Source organism: Balaenoptera borealis, assembly GCF_965194805.1.
Source record: "Balaenoptera borealis genome assembly, chromosome: 1".
Lineage (NCBI taxonomy): Eukaryota > Metazoa > Chordata > Mammalia > Artiodactyla > Balaenopteridae > Balaenoptera > Balaenoptera borealis.
In genome coordinates this window covers 138,276,063-138,293,072 of record NC_138860.1, presented here as the reverse complement: position 1 = coordinate 138,293,072, position 17,010 = coordinate 138,276,063, and the positions used below count along the sequence as shown (strand labels likewise).

General features: G+C 46.5%; 1 protein-coding gene across 8 annotated transcripts in view; it reads left to right on the top strand.

The window, feature by feature from the left end:
* Positions 1 to 1,846: 1,846 nt before the first annotated feature.
* Positions 1,847 to 17,010, top strand: part of AK4 (adenylate kinase 4) — a gene marked incomplete at its 3' end in the record, with an annotated part of 74,101 nt that continues 58,937 nt past the window's right edge. Inside the window, exons 1-2 of one of the 8 annotated variants that reach the window (XM_082358771.1) lie at positions 1,847 to 2,047; positions 2,517 to 2,788. In XM_082358771.1, coding sequence (XP_082214897.1) covers positions 1,884 to 2,047; positions 2,517 to 2,788 — 436 coding nt within the window. In that variant the 5' untranslated portion in view covers positions 1,847 to 1,883. Of the gene's footprint in view, positions 2,099 to 2,301; positions 2,321 to 2,516; positions 2,789 to 17,010 lie in introns of those variants that run through there. The other 7 variants (XM_082358772.1, XM_082358767.1, XM_082358766.1 and 4 more) reach the window with 7 other exon arrangements.

The window sequence follows — 17,010 nt, the reverse complement described above, 5'->3', positions numbered from 1 at the left end:
AAAACTAGGCAAAAGAACTGGGTGAGAGGGCAAGGTAGGCTATCTACATCTAGTTTGCAGGGGCTAGAGGCTCTCTTTCCTGTGGGAACTTATAGGATCAATTCTTGGTAAATACAAAGGGACCTTGTGCTAAATCCAATCATCTCCTCAGTTTCGAAGGAGAAGACGTTAACGGCCAAAGGTCCCACAGCAGGCAGAGGAATCAGAGACCACACAGCTTCCCTGTCTCAATGCTCATTTCCCAAGAGCAGTGGTTTCCAGTGCGCTCTCCCGATCAGCAGCCCCAGCACTACCTGGGAACTTGTTAGAAATGCCCACCTCAGAACCACAGAATCAGAGACGGTGGAGGTGGAGCTCAGCACTCCGTTTTAACAAGCCTTCCGAGTCATTCTGATGCATGCTCAGCTTTGAGAATGACTGCAAAGTATCTGCTATATACTATAGAGCACATGGCGGGAAGAACAGTGGAGATTTAAGTCATCCCCTCCAAACCCCCAGAAATTCTTTTCCCTCTTTGTTCCCAGGAGAAGGGCTGAAGGGGCTCAGTGTAACAACCCCCCGAGGTCCACAGAACACTGAGATATTTTAGACAGGGGCGTGAACCTATGGAACAAACACTGGCCGGGGGTTGGCAGCCTGGGTGTGCTCCCAGGTAGCCAGAGACAGGTGCTGTCTGGCCATCAGTGTGTGGAGGAGGAGGGCTGGGACCTGGGATACCATCAGGCTTCCCCATCCCCCAGTCCCCCAACACAGACAGAGCAGCCAGGAATCTAGAGAAGGCTCTTCTCCACACTGTCCCTCCGAGTCTGTGAGCCTCGAGTTGGGCGCACTCAGAACCCTGCAGTGGATTTCCCAAAGGCAGGAGGCAGGAGGCCTGTGGAAGGAGGGCAGAGGACCAGAGCCGGTGGGATGCAAAGGTGTATGGAAGGCACCTGTGTGCCCCTGCTGACGATTTTTTGCTTTATGTTGAAGGGACGATAATATCTGAGGTGGGGAAATAATGGAAATTGATTTGCACTTTAGCAGTATCTCTGGCCGCTGCATTACGGATGGATTGGCGGAAGCCGGAGATTTGTGGGCAGGCGGTTATCACGCTAAATCTGAGTGGGAAATGAAAGCTGTGTGTGGTGTGGGAACAGATTTCAGAGAATATGGATTGGGATATTTGGTTATGCCGGGGTAGGCGAGGGAGGAGACAGCACCCACCGGGACTTAGTGAGTTGTAAACGTAGTGCCAAAGTCCTGGCTTCTGAAGTCATGGAACCAGTCGGCTATAAGACGCTGAGGGCTGGATGAGCTCCCCCCTCCCCGCCCCACCTTTTCCTCCCAACCCAAGGAACCTGGGCTTTGGAGTCCGGCAGATGAGAGTTCAAAATTCCCGCTGGAATGTAACTTCCACCGGGGCAGGATTCTATCTCTGGTTCGCAGCTATATGCTGAGGGACTAAAACAGTGTCTGGCACATAGTAGGGGCTCAATAAACATTTGCTGAATGAATGAATCAATGAATGAATGGCCATACTCCAAGCCTCCCTTCCTCCCTTGTGCATACCCTACTTGGAACGGTTGTTGCTGAAGGAAATCACCTAGCCGCGAACTTGACGCACAGTAGGCGCTCAGCACCTTGTGTTTTTCCTTCCTCTCCACAGGAGACCGGGTCCCCAGGCGACCGCAAAAGAGGGGTTTTTGTCCCTTGCGTCTTCTCCACCTCCCTTCGCCCCCGCGGACCCCACGGGGTCTTGGGGAGCAAGCGGGCCGGGGAGGCGGGTGGGAGCGGAGCTACGGGGCGGGGAGAGGCGCGGGCGGACTGACAGGCGGCTAGCGCGGGGCCGTTCTCCCCGCTTACGTAAGGCGCGAGTCCCGCGCGGCCGGCCGGGGCTCCGAATGGGGGCGGGCGGAGGCGGCGCCGCCCAGCGGGATCCGGGCTGGAAGCCTCGCGGAGCGCCGCGTCCCGGCGGAGGTGTGTGTTTATTTGACTGCTCCGGGTGGAGAGGCGCCGAACTCCGGCTCCTCACAGCTGAGAGCGCATCCGTCAGCCCTCGGCGGAGGTGGGCGCTGGGCCGTCCGCGCGGCCGGCAGCCGCTGCGACTCCCCGGGAGGTGACAGCCGCCGGGGAGGGGCCGAGGCGCGGACCAAACGCTGCCCACGTGCGGGGACCCGGGTTGGGGCTCAGCCCCCAGGCCTCCCGGGGCGTGGGCGACTGGAGGCGCGCCTGGAGTCACCGCCTAGCCCGGCCCCCCCACTCGGGGGAGGCTGGCGTGGGGATGCCCTACTCCCTTCTCGGACGGGGCGTGGGGCGCGAGGTTTAGGAAGGGATTGAGGTGGGACGGGCCGGGTGGACCTCCGAGCCCCCGACGGCTGCCCCCGCCAGGGGCGGGCGCTCGGGCGTTCGCCAGAATCGCAGCGTGGGGGCGAGGAGGGCGGGGAGGTGTAGCGTGGCGCTTACTCCGCCTTCGAGCCGCCCCGCGGCGGGGCGGAGGCGAGGGGTTGTCTCAAAAGTCTCTCCTTCCCCTGCAGGGGCCGCGGCAAGTCCCCGCGCGAGCCCAGGGTGTCAGAGGCTGAGGCAGAAGAAGCAAAGTTCCCGGGGCTTCTCCGAGGCCGCTGTCCGGGTTGCCAGTTCGGCCTCCCCCTCCTCGCCAAGGCAATGGCTTCCAAACTCCTGCGCGCGGTCATCCTTGGGCCGCCCGGCTCGGGCAAGGGCACCGTGTGCCAGAGGATCGCCGAGAACTTTGGCCTCCAGCATCTCTCCAGCGGCCACTTCTTGCGGGAGAACATCAAGGCCAACACGGGTGAGGACGTGCGGAGGCGAGGGGCGGGGTGAGCCGACGCGCGATCGGGTGAGGCCGGGAGGCGAAGGGCCGGCGAGGGGCCGGCGAGGGGCCGGGTCTCTTCGGTCCCCTGGCGCCCTTCCCCCGCCCACATGTGGTAGTGCAGGCTCCTACGTGCCGGGGCGCATGCAGCCGGTGGCCCGCGGCCGTGCGGCTTAACCGCGCCAGGGAGGAGGCCGAGGCTCGTTGGGAGGAGGGTGGGAGGTGCACGCGGCCCCTCTCTCCGCGCGGGCTGCTCTTGCCGTGGCGAGAAGCCGGTTACCACCCAGCTGAGGAGCGAGATCCAGGCAGCTGAAAGCCCCGAGCTTCCCTCTCGCCCGGCTTCCTTAAGGCCAAGCCATCCCCGTCCCTCGGCCACCTCCTACCCCGTCCACCGCGTCCCTGGTGACCCGCAGCGTCCCCTCCTCTCGCCCGAGCCCCCCGGGCCGAGCGCCGCCCACCTGTGGGAGTCGGGCGGGGCCGCGCGCTGGGGAACCTGTGGCGCCGCGGGGCTCGCAGCCGCGCGCTGCTCCAGCCCCTCTGCGCCGCCTGGGACCTCTGGGCAGAGCCCTGGGTGGCTTTGAAAGGCCTGTCTGTTCCCTGCCGCCTTCTAAGGTAAACTCTCACCACTAACTCCCCCCTCCTCTCCAAGCCGGGGCCTGGCCGTTAGGAGACAAGGAGGAGACTCGTTCTGATAAATTACATTTTTGAATCCAGCTTCCCTGGAAATGGCTTCTTGAGAATGCCTCCTTTGGCTTGCGTGGTGAATTGGGGGCTATAGATCGCCTGCTCTCTTAGCCTTTCAGTACGGCCCTTCTCCCCTCTCCTCCCACCCCACGTTCACACCAGTTCATAATGAATTGGCGTTCAAAGGCGAGAGGTAGCTGTGGTGCTGCTGCGAGGTATATACATGGCCCTTCTGGGATGCAGATGCTCACGATTAGCAACTCCTTTATGAAAACTTGTTATTGCAAACGGGGTGCTACACTGTGGCTTCTGTTCTCATCAGTGTCCTGGGTGGTTATGGCCTATTATGGGCTAATTATCCAGGGATCTTCATTACAGAAGCACAGATTAGTTTGGCGAGGTAGGTGGAGGACGGTGCTGGAAAACAGAAAGCCTGAAAGCGGGGAATTAAGATGTATCTCAAAGGCGGAGTTTTGTTCATTATCTCTTAAGCAGGTTGTAAAAGCAAGCTTTTATTTTGATCTTCAAGAATCCTGTCACCCTCCCTCAACATACACAAGGCCGAGTTCTGTGTACCAGATTGCACCTGGAATTTTCTCTTGTGGGTATTGTTACCACGATTGGGTCTATTTTAATTTTAATACCACATTCAAATGCATTTTATTCCTTCCGTGTTTGGAATGCAGTTTGGGTAGGGGGGAGAACTGTGTGAGAGGGAAGGCTGGCTCTCTACCCAAGGGTTTTGTGGTCAGGTGGGGCTTCTCCTGGTAGGCATAATGAGGGGAGGAAACTGCTGGGTGGGAGCCCATTTTTCTGCATTCTCTATAGCAACTGACTTGGTAACTTGTTTCTTCTGGCATGAAGGGCTTCACACCATCCATCCTGGTTCTGGATTAGTGGCTCTTCCCATTTTTAAAGAGAATATGATGGGAAATAGTTTATTTCTGCACTTTTTTAGGGGTTTTGAAAACTTTCCACTTGCTGTTTTCCCTTATTTTGTTCATTTTAACTTTCCTTTGTTCTGAATTTTAGTTTCCATTCTCTTTCAAATGCTTTCATTTCCCTCCCAGTGTTTCTCCCTGGAGTAAGAAGTGACTCTGCAATGTTTAAATTATCTTTTTCTGTTGGGAAGCAAGTAGTTTATGCATGAACAATTAAAAAGCTTTATCAGGGAAAGAAGAAGAAGAGGAGGAATAAAGGACAGTGATTCGTTTTGAAAGTGGCCTGTTTCTAGTGGACTTGGAGGATGTTCTCAGATTATTTTTTCTCTCTCAGAAGGTCTAAGAGTCTTACCGGCTCATTGCCTGGTAAATAAGAAAACATTCCACAGCATTTATTTTTCTGTTAGCGGCTGTTTGCTTTTCCCTAATTTCCTGGTAGAGAAGCACAAGGATCCCTCTGTAGGTACCCCTTTATAGCTGAAGGTTTGAAGGAGATGATGAAGCGCAGCAAAACCCCAGGAAATAAAACCTTGGTAGGAATTTGAGTTGGAAAGTAGCTCAGGCCATCTGCCGCAGCCTGGATTGGGGCATACTCCTGTCCGGGTGGTTTTCCTGCAGCCGCTCCCTGGTGGCTCCTCCAGGGAAGGGCTGGCTACTCATTGCTTTTGGGCAGTCTTCACTCACCTGCCTTGGCAGAATTCGTCTCTTTCCTCTGCACATAGCTTGTGGGTTCTGTTGCCGCCGTCACACACAGTTATGATGCAGTGCAGCAAATGTCTTCTGATTTATCCAGTAGAGACTTACTGAGTACCTGCTATCTATCAATGTTCTAGGTGCTGGGGGCTAGAGTGATATTTTTTCTACCTTCACCATGTTCCAGTTTCTGCTGAGAGACTTAAAGGACAGGGATCTGACAACTTGCCTAATGCATAAAAGGAGTTCAACAAGTCTGATGAAGGCATGGGTCACGGATTCTATCTACATTTTTTCCAGAAAAAGTCAAACAGCCTCTAGCGATCAAGTCCATTCTGCTTAATTAGCTCTATGATTTATGGTAAAAGTTTGTATTTACTGTGTATCTGAGATTAGCCTCATGGATAGATGCCACCCATTGGCTCTGCCTAGTCTGCCTGGAGCAGTGCAGGCCGAGACTTATCAAATTCCTTATTGGAAGACCCACTCCCAAGTCTTTGGCTCACATTGTCTTTAGCAAGTGAGTGAGTAAACAGATGGGAGAGTTCTCTTAGGTTGCCAGAAGCGGGGTCCTACACTCTGTCATAAAGAATATGAGCTTTCCTTGGGGCCTCCCTGGTGACGCAGTGGTTAAGAATCCGCCTGCCAATGCAGGGGGACATGGGTTTGAGCCCTGGTCCAGGAAGATCCCTCATGCCGCAGAGCAGCTAAACCTGTGCACCGCAACTACTGAGCGCGCATGCCACAGCTACTGAAGTTCGTGCGCCTAGAGCTGGTGCTTCTCAACAAGAGAAGCCACCGCAGTGAGAAGCCCGCGCACCGCAACAGAGAGTAGCCCCCGCTCACTGCAACGAGAGAAAGCCCGCACAGCAACGAAGACCCAACGCAGCCAAAAATAAATAAAATAAATTTATTAAAAAAAAAAAGAATATTAGCTTTTCTCTATGTGTGTGTGCGTGTGTTGTTTGCATACATATGCATGAGCCTGTGTGTGCACGCGAGTGCATGCGCACACACAGGAACACACACAGACCTGGCACTCAGTAGTGAGTTCCATTAAAACTTATATTTAGCGGTAGCTTCTTTTGTTGAGTGATGGGTGACTGAAACTTCCCTCTGAAGGGTATGAGAATCCTGTTTTAAGGGTTCTACTAGATCTGCTATCTCAAGTGCAGGAAAATTGGAAAGTTTCCATTTGGAAGCATCCTGGACTTGAGAGAAAAGATGTTCAAGAACAAACCTGTTTCTGCTCTTAATATTAACTGCAGCTCTTGCTGAGGTTTGCAGATGGGACTGGCATTTCAAATTAGTCAGTGGGCTGAGCCTCTCCTCTGAAAAGATGACCTAGTTCAGAGGGCTTAAGCTTTTTTTTGTTTTTTTGTTTTTTTATGCTCATTAAGTATTAATGTGTGTCTTTTTTTATGTAAGAATGAAAACTTCTGATAATTGGAGAAGTATTAAAGAGACTAATGTTCAACAGTGTATCTAAAACAACTTTAAATAGTTCACCTTTTTGTAGGTCATACAAAGTCTTGGCTTATTCTGCAATATTTGGAGTATGGTATGTTCCATTTTTTTTTTTTCCCCTAGCTTGGTGAGACTCAGGATGTAGCCCAGGTCAAGGGTCTGACCAGCTTGGACGCGTCTCTCCAGTCTACAGGTCCACTTCCACATCCCCCTATTTTTTCTGGTTTCTTTGTCTGAGGGTTTTCACGTGTACTTCGGGAGAACTATTTGACTTGAATAAGGTGTCCCATGACTGACTGACTTTGTCACATGCACAGCTGAATCTGAGCATCCTTCCGGTGTGGTCATTTTTTTAAAGTAGCTTTTTCCGATCAAAGTCACGCCTTGTAGAAAATTCGGAAAATGCGAAGCTGTGGAAGAAACTGAAAAGGCAAGTGAAAATTACCCACAATTCCACCCCAACACTTGGAAATTCCAACAGAAGTTATTTTACTTTTTTTCTTTTCTGTGTATTTGCCCCGCTACCCCCAACAAACTTGGTGTTCCATTAGTTGATAACCGTTCCCCCTCCCACTTAGATATGTATTGTAAGCATTTTCCTGTGTTCTTAAAGCTTCTTCAAAAACATTTAAAATTTCTGTATTATAGTCCGTTCAGATATTCTTTTGAGTATCTTTTGAGTACTCAGATATCCCTTTGTTCTTTTTTTTTTTTCTTTTTTTGTCTGCGTCGGGTCTTCGTTGCTGCATGCAGGCTTTCTTCTAGTTGCAACGAGCAGGGGCTACTCTTCGTTGCAGTGCGCGGGCTTCTCATTGTCGTGGCTTCTCTTGTTGCAGATCACGGGCTCTAGGCACGCGGGCTTCCGTAGTTGTGGCTCGTAGCCTCAGTAGTTGTGGCTCACGGGCTCTAGAGCACAGGCTCAGAAGTTGTGGCGCATGGGCTTAGTTGCTCTGCGGCATGTAGGATCTTCCCAGACCAGGGCTCGAACTTGTGTCCCCTGCATTGGCAGGCGGATTCTTAACCCCTGCACCCCTAGGGAAGTCCCTTCCTTTGTTCTTAGAGGTGAGAGTCCACAGCAAGGTGAGGGGATGCGGGCATTGAGGAGACAGGAGATAGCACATACAGAATAAGCAGCATAGTATTTGATGAAGGTGCCTGTTATGAAGGATGTGAAAGGGTGATGAGTTAGTGATGAGGCTAAGGTGATTATCCTAGGTTGTGTGGTTAGGGAATGCCTCTCTGGGAGGTGAGTAACCACAGGATGAACATATAATGATCCAGGAGCAGAGTGTTCCAGGGAGAAGGGACAGCAAGTGCGAAGGCCCTAAGGTGAGACTAGCATAGCTTGTTTGAGGAACAGAAAGGCAGGGAATGTGATTGGTGCCTGGTGAGCAAGGGGGATGTCGAAGGAAGTCAGGTGGAGCCTTGAGGGTCCTGGGAAAGATTGGACTTCAAAGGCACTGGAAAGCTATTGAAGGGTTTTATAGGACAGCAGCACGAGTGGATTCACCTTCTAAAGGTTGACTTGGGATTCTGTGTGAGGTGCCAAGAGTGGTACCAGGGACACCAGGTGGATGAAGAGAGTGGACCATGGCTTGGACTGGGCGGTGGCGGTGGTGGTGCTGAGAAATGAAGGGCTTTAGGGTGTGTATGAAGGCAGGGCTGACTGGACGACATGAGTTGGCTCTGAGGGGTGATGGAGGCAAAGCAGTGCACAGTGAGTCCTAGGATTTTGGCCTGAGCCTCTGTGTCATATGTACCTTAGGGTTGAACTAGAGTCTGTCTAACCAGTGTGGTATGGAACATTTGGGTTATTTGCTGTTTAGTAATGCTCTTATGAACATCATTGTATGTAAACCATTGAGCAGATATCCTTTCCTTGGGATGGGTTACTAGGAATAAAATGACTGGATCAGAATAGTTTTTTTAAAAAAATATTTTATTTGTTTAGTTTCACTGGGTCCTAGGTGCGGCAGTTGCGGCTTGCAGGCTCCTTAGTTGCAGCTCGCCAGCCTCTTAGTTGTGTCATACAAATTTTTAGTTGTGGCATGCATGTTGGATCTAGTTCCCTGACCAGGGATCGAACCCAGGCTCCTGCATTCGAAGTGCAGAGTCTTAACCACTGTGCCACCAGGGAAGTCCCCAGAATAGTTTTTAAACCATAGGGTAATGAGAGTTTTTTTTTTTTTTTTATCGTGGACTATTTTTAAAGTCTTTATTGAATTTGTTACAATATTGCTTCTGTTTTATGTTTTGGTTTTTTGGCCCCAGGCATGTGGGAACTTAGCTCCCTGACCAGGGATCAAACCTGCACCCCCTGCATTGGAAGGCGAAATCTTAACCACTGGATTGCCAGGGAAGGTCCCACAAGAGTTTTAAACTTAGCTTACAAACATCCAGACAAGGTCTTGGTGTAAAGGTATCTAATAGGTGCTACTGTATTCATGTAATTTTTGGCTTACTAAATATTTTATTAAGTACAGATATAGATACACATACATTTGTACCTTTGGGTTTTTTTTTTCGGCCATGCCTCATGGCTTGTGACATCTTAGTTCCCCAACCAGGGATTGAACCCCGGGCTCTCAGCAGTGAAAGAGTGGAGCCCTAACCACCGGACCACCAGGGAATCCTCTGTACCTATGTATTTAAACTCTTTCCTTGTTTTTCTGATTATAGAAATAGTTTGTATTAAGTTATCAAAGGTTTAGAAATCCAAGAAAGATAAGGAAGCAAAAAACTTGTAATCGCACTAACTGGGAGGAAAAAATACTGTTAATACTTTTTATATGCAGTATATCTTCCAGACTGTTTTTCAAGAATATATTATGTATTACTGTTTTAAAAATTGCTTGTTTTATTTCACAATGTATCATTTAATATTTTACAGTGTCATTACAGTCTGTTCTTTAATGTGAGTTTAATGCTTTGTACTATTTCAATATAATTTTTATTCCACTCTTGATTTTGTGAAAAGGTAGTACATGCAGATGGTAGAATTTTCAAATACACTAGGAGTGGAGTGGAAGATCTCTCTCCCATCCTGCCCTCTGGTTCCCCAGTTCTGTCCTCAGGGATACCTACTTTTTTACTTTTCTTGGATGTTCATCCAAAGAATTTGTGTATACATATATCTCATGTATGTATAGTGGTGCCTCTTTTAAAAAAAATGTACACATATATACTTTGTTTTGCCTTCTTTTTTTAAAACTTAGCAGTATAGCTTCGACACTGGTTTCTACTAGCACTTATCAACCTACCACATTCTTTAAAAAATAAGGCTGGATGCATACTCTTATTGTACAACTGTACCATTGTTTCTTTTTTTTTTTTTTCTTAAATTAATTAATTTTATTTATTGATTTTTGGCTGCGTTGGGTCTTCGTTGCTGCGTAGGCTTTCTCTAGTTGCGGCGAGTAGGGGCTACTCTTCGTTGCGGTGCGCAGGCTTCTCATTGCAGTGGCTTCTCTTGTTGCGGAGCACAGGCTCTAGGCCCGTGGGCTTCAGTAGTTGTGGCACGCGGGCTCAGTAGTTGTGGCTCGCGGGCTCTAGAGAGCAGGCTCAGTAGTTGTGGCACACAGACTTAGTTGCTCTGCGGCATGTGCGATCTTCCCGGACCAGGGCTTGAACCCATGTCCCCTGCATTGGCAGGTGGATTCTTAACCACTGCGCCACCAGGGAAGCCCCATTGTTTCTTTAACCAACCATTCTCAGGTGTTTTGGTCTCAGGACCTTTTAACACATATAAAAATCACTGAGAACCCCAAAGAGCCTTTTTTTATACAGGTTCTCCCTGTGGACACTAACTGTATTAGAAATTAAAACTGAGAAAATTTAAAAATATTTACTAATTCATTAAAGCTAACAATAATAAACCCATTACATGTTAACATATTTCTATAAAAACATAACTATTTTCCAGAACAAACGCCAATGAGAAAGAGTAGTTTTGTTACAGGTATTTGCAAATCTCTTATGTTTGGCCTAATAGAAGAAAGCTAGATTCTCACATCTGGTTCTTCACTCAGGCAGTGTGCTATTTTGTTTTGGTTAAAGTATTGGAAGAATATGTGTCTTCACCCAGATATGTAGTTAAAGGGGGAACTCGCAGACTCCTGGAAGGGTCTCATGGTCCCTCAGGGATCCTTGGACCATACTTTGAGAATGGCTGGTTTAACCAGTCCCCTGTTGATGGGAGGGTAGGTTATTTATAGTCTTTCAGTATACAAAGCATGCTGGGCTGAATGTCCTGTAAATATGTCTTTCAACAAATGTTTGAGTGCCAGGCAGTGTTGGCTTATGGAGCAGAAAGAGGGGAGACAAGGTCTATTCCCTGAAGGAGCTGCTAAGTTTATTGGGAGATGCAGTCAGGCAAACAAGCATGAAGTCGTGAAAGTGTGCAAGGTGTGCGTTTGTAGGTCCTGGGGACGTAGGGAAGAGGCGGTCTACCCGGCATTTAGGAGGAGGTAGGGTTCGGGAAGGCTTTTTAGAGCTGGAGGAGACTCCTGAGCTGTTCTGACAAATGAGCCCATCTGCAACGTGAGGAAAGGTGGTTGTTGCCACACAGAATTGGAACTTACCCTCTAGAGCTTGTTTGTGGTTCACAGGGATCTTTTGTGTGCTTTTGTGGCTTGATCACACCTTGTATAGTATCGTTTCAGACCTCATTCATCTCTTAGCTGTACATACTGTCAAAGGGAAGGGTTATTATACCTGCTCCAGATCACCTTTTCCAGTTTCCATTACTTGTGCTTACCTTTAAGGTACATACACATATGGTACCAGGAAACCTTTAATCTTCTGCTTCAGGCTTCCTGGCACTCACGGGATGGCAACTGATCATGAAACCTAGTAAACTGGGTACTAGACTATTAGCTATAAATCCACCCATTGCGAAGAGCACATAGAATTGCCTCTTTAACAGTCTACCAAGTAAATTGTTACGTGGTATTATATCATGCTAGTCTGCTCAGTAGCACTCTGTGGTCCATGTTGTGAGAAGATTTAAGACTCAGAAATTGTTTTTCTTGTAAAGTTTTAGACAGTATGCTTTCACAATGGATCAGATAATATCAACTACGTATTGTCTTTTAGCAAACTGATAGATACACATTTTTATTCATATATATATATATATTTTTTCTTTTTTTTATTATTGCTCCTCTAAAGCATTTAATATAACTTTCAACATATATATTCATATATTTTTAAAGCAGGTAGTAGAGGCTTTGGATTACTCTGCCTTTTTCCCTCCACCACTTGATATTTAGTTCAGGTTGGCCTTTAAGACATAGTACAAAAGGTCTCATTTGTAGAGCTTCCTGCAGTTCAGTTAGATGGCTGATGTTATATTTTAACAGTCTCACTTCCAAGTTCCAAGAGTTCTTGTACTGGTTAAACGACAGGTCCAGCAGCAAGCATCCCTTCCTTAGCCAGAAAGACTGATAGTATTGAAATAATGCAAAGTCAGTCCTGCTCATCAAATTCCCAAGAAGCTAGAAATCAACTATTTTCTGTACTAAAGCACTTTTTTTTTATTGACCAGCAACCTGTGACCCTGGCACTTTGTAATTCTTGTGACTGTAATTCTTTTGACTTGGTCATTGTAACTAACGTTTGCAGTGGATCAAGCGTGTGCTAGGCCCTGCAGTGGCTAATGTATGCACATTCTCTAGTCTACACACACATCTACAGGGCAGTTGAAATACATCATTTTACAAATAAAGAAATGGCCTCAGAGAGGTTGACTTACTTACCTTTGGTTAAACAGTTAGTTAAATAGAGAAGCTAGCATTCAAACTTGGGACCACATGGCTGGGATTAAACTTCCCATTATGTCGTGCTGATATGCAGGTACTCCAGTAACTACTGAAAATCCAGTTCATGTCTTAGAAATGCCACACTGGGACAGGAATGGCAGGGAACCTTTGCAGCTTAGTTCTCCACAAGTCCACTGAGATTCAGCTTTAAGGGTGACCTAGAGATATGTGGTGTGTTGTTGTTATCATTCTGTCCTTAAAACATTAAAAAAAAAAAAACCTAAAAAAGGACCGACTTCCTCCTTTCTCCTAAATAAAGGGCCAGAAAAGGTCTGCAATAGAAACCATGTGTAATTGTGAGGAGGCAGAAATTGCTTCTCATCAAAATGGTAAGACTTCTGGAATAGTACCTGTACTTGTTTTTTTATTAGTTGTTTGACAAATGTTTCTATGCCTGCATTAGGTGGGGGGAGGCATTCACAAGTGCCCTTGGAGCATTTATGGTTTAAGATTCAAGTTCTCGGTTCCACGTTACAGTCCTATGAGTCATGGTGGGGTGTATGTGGGTGAAGTGCTGGTCACGGACACGGTCGGGGAGGGCGTTATGCAGAGGTACCTTTCTCCCATAATGCCTTTCACACTTCCATTAATCTCTCAGTCTATTTTCAGTCCCATCACTTCCATGAAGCTTTTCCACAGCTGTTGCAGCTACATGTCATTTTCTAATCTGGAATTTCTCTCATACCCATCTGTACCTCTAACATGGCATTTATTAATACCTCCCTGTAAGATGATCTATTTCATAACTTCAGTTACAATCGTTCACCATCTGAATAGTAAGTTCATTAGCGTCAGTTCAGCTCAACAGATGTTTTGATAGCCTATTAGGGCAGGAGGGACAAACAAAGGAAAAATAATCAAGATAACTTTGTACACCTTATGCCTTATAAGTACTATGAAGAAAATGTAATAGTACAATGACAGAGTGACTGGGAAGACCACTTGGGAATGTGAAGTCGGAGGAGGGCTCTCTGAGGAGATGATGTATAATCTGAGCTCTGAACATGTGTGTGGAAGCCAGGTGTATGTAGACTTGGTCAGAGGGAAGATCATGTGACAAGACTGTAATATAGGAGTGAGCTTTCCATCAGTGGAGGGGAGAGGAGGCAGGTGTCTCTGGGGCACCATGAGCGTGGAGGAGATGGCAGAAAAGGAGGCTGGAAAGGTAGGCCTAGGACCTTGCAGGCTGGCCAGGAGTTTGGGCTTCATTATAACTGGATGAGAAGTGATGGGGTTTGTTGTTGTTGTTTTTTGTTATTTTTGTTTACTTTTTATATATAACAGCTTTACTGAGATATAACTTGCATATAGTAAAGTTTATCCTTTTAGAGTGCACAAAGCAGTGCTGAAATCAGTATATTTTATAGAGTTGTGCAACCATCACCACTATCTAATTTCAGAACATTTTCATTACCCTGGAAAGAAACCCTGTACCCATTAGCAGTCATTCCCCATTCCCCCCTCCCTCCAGCCCCTGATAATCACTAATCTACTTTCAGTTTGTATGCATTTGCCTTTTTTGATGTTTCATATAAATGGACTCATACAATATGTGATTTTTTTGGAGCTGGCTTCTTTAACTGCATGTTTTCAAGATTCAACTATGTGGTAATATGATATATATCAGTACTTCATTCCTTTTTATTGCCTGATAATACTCTATTGGATGGCTATACCACATTTTGTTTATTCTCTCATTTGTTGATGGACACTTGGGTTGTTTCCTGCTATGAACATTAGTATACACGTTTTTGTGTGGACATATGTTTTCATCTCCCTTGGGTGTATACCTAGCAGTGGAATTGCTAAGTCATGTGGTAACACTATGTTTAACATTTAGAGCAACTGCCAAACTATTTTCTAAAGCAGCTGCATCATTTCATATTCCCACCACCTATGAATGAGTTTTCCAGTGTTTTCACATCCTCATCAGTGCTTGTTATTGTCTTTTTCTTTTTCCTTTTAGCCTCCCTAGTGGGTGTGAAGTGGTATCTCACTGTGGTTTTGATTTGCATTTCCTTAAGGACTAACGATGTTGAACATCTTTTCTTGTGCTTTTGTATGTCTTGTCTTCGTTGGAGAAATGTCTATTTAAATCCTGTGCCAGTTTTTAAGATTGGCTCATTTGTCCTTTATTGTTGAGTTCTTTATATATTTTGGTTATAAGTCCCTTATTAGATACATGATTTGCATATATTGTCTCCCATTCTGTGAATTGTCTTTATTTTTTTGTTTTTGTTTTTTTTTGTTTTTTTGTCCGCGCCATGTGGCTTGTGGGATCTTAGTTCCCCGACCAGGGATCAAACCTGGGCCCTCTTCAGTGAAAGCACCGGGTCTTAACCACTGGACCGCCAGGGAATTCCCTGTGAATTGTCTTTTTACTTTCTTTTTTTTTTAAATAAATTTATTTATTTATATATTTATTTTTTGGCTGCATTGGGTCTTTGTTGCTGTGCGCGGGCTTTCTTAGTTGCGGCGAGCAGGGGCTACTCTTTGTTGCAGTGTGCAGGCTTCTCATTGCGGTGGCTTCTTTTGTTGTGGAGCGTGGGCTTGAGGCACATGGGCTTCAGTAGTTGTGGCTCATGGGCTTAGTAGCTTTGCGGCATGTGGAATCTTCCGGGACTAGGGCTCGAACCTGTGTCCCCTGCATTGGCAGGCGATTCTTAACCACTGTGCCACCAGGGAAGTCCTACTTTCTTAATGGTGTCCTTGGAAGCATAAAAGTTTCGAATTTTGATGAAGTCCAGTTTATCTGTGTTCTTTTCTTCTTTTGCTGCTTGTGATTTTGGTGTTGTGGCTAAGATACCATTGCCTCATCTAAGGGGAAGCCACTGTTTTTAAATATGGGATTGACAGTCTGGTTCACTTTTTTTTAATTAATTTTTATTGGAGTATAGTTGCTTTACATGATTCACATTTTTTAATAGATCACTCAGGCTGTTTGGAAACTGGACTGGATGGTTCTAGAATGAAACTTCCAAAGACAGGTAAGAGGTTGTTACAGTATCCACAGACAAATGGGTAGACTTTAAACTTCAGTAAGCACTTGTCTAATCAAGGTATTCTAATAGCATCCTGTTAGTAGGAATAAAAAATGGTCTCCACCTGTAAAAAATTCACAAGGTAGGGACTTCCCTGGTGGCGCAGTGGTTAAGAATCCACCTGCCAATGCAGGGGACATAGGTTCAAGCCCTGGTCTGTGAAGATCCCATGTGCTGCTGAGCAACCAAGCCCATGTGCCACAACTACTGAGCCTACGCTCTAGAGCCCATGAGCCACAACTACTGAGCACGCCTGCCACAACTACTGAAGCCCGCGTGCCTAGAGCCCATGCTCCACAACAAGAGAAGCCACCGCAATAAGAAGTCTGCACACTGCAACAAATAGTAGCCCCTGCTCGCCGCAACTAGAGAAAGCTGGCGTGCAGCAACGAAGACCCAATACAGCCAAAAATAAATAGATAGATAAATTTATTAAAAAAAAAAAAGAAATTCACAAGGTAAAACATATAGCCAATTAATTGTTTTATCAGGCAGATTTTACTGAATACTGTATAAAAAGAATGAAAATTCTATTATAAGAACAGTGAGGAGAGTTCATTTTTGTATCTCCAGTGTCTTAACATACAGTCAATGCGTAATAGTTGTTTTGTTACGCTTCTGGATGACAGAGTAACTGAAAGCTGTGACATTAGAGCTGGGCCTTGATAGATAGGTAAGGTACTGGCAGTTGGAAAAATGGGAGCAGGTTGTTTTTGATGGAAAGATCATGTCTGGGAATAGGTGATTAAAACTAAGGGTATTTTGGTTGAAACCTAGAGTTGCGGAATTATAGGCAATGAGGCTGGAAATGTCCCTGGGGGCTTATATGTAATTCCAGGTTGAGTTTGTAACTAGGAAGACTGTGGGGAGTCAGTGCCTTCCTCAAACTCCTTTAGTGGTTTGATTGCTTTTCATAGCAAAGTATGGGGTCGACTGTGATGGAGAGGAAGTGGAGCACAGCTAAGGTAGTGTCACAACTGTTAGATCAGGTATACGGTAAAAGTAATGGAAAGAAGCGTTTGGGAGAAGTTGAGGTGGTGATGGCAGTACCTGATGTGACTGTGTATGGGAATGGTGGGCAAGGGCAGATCCAACTGCAGCCCTTTGAAGTGCAAAATTTCAACGACTGTGGAGAAAAGTGGTCTCATTTAACAGAAGGAGGGCAGTCCATACCTGTGGGAAGTTCCAGTTGGAAGTACCCATGTAGGTTTGGCATAGCAAGTAGTTGGCACGGAGATTGGCTCCATGGCGTAGAGGAAATATAGTTGGGCTTTGGGGTCATGCATACCTCGGGCTCGACCTCTATTAATTGTGTTGTCCTTCTGTTTTCCTTTGAATTTTCTTGGCGTTTCCATTCTTGTCCAAACAAAAATACTTACATTAAAGTTACGTGTGTGCCTCTTTTGGAAGACTCCCTTAACGTAAAATTGCTTTTTAAAAGTTGTGTCATCATTAAAAGGGACAGTTTTCTAACTTTACCTATTTGTCTGATTGGATAGATTTTCTCAAGGTCTTTTAATATACAGGTAGCTGACAAATCTGATTCAACTTTTGCT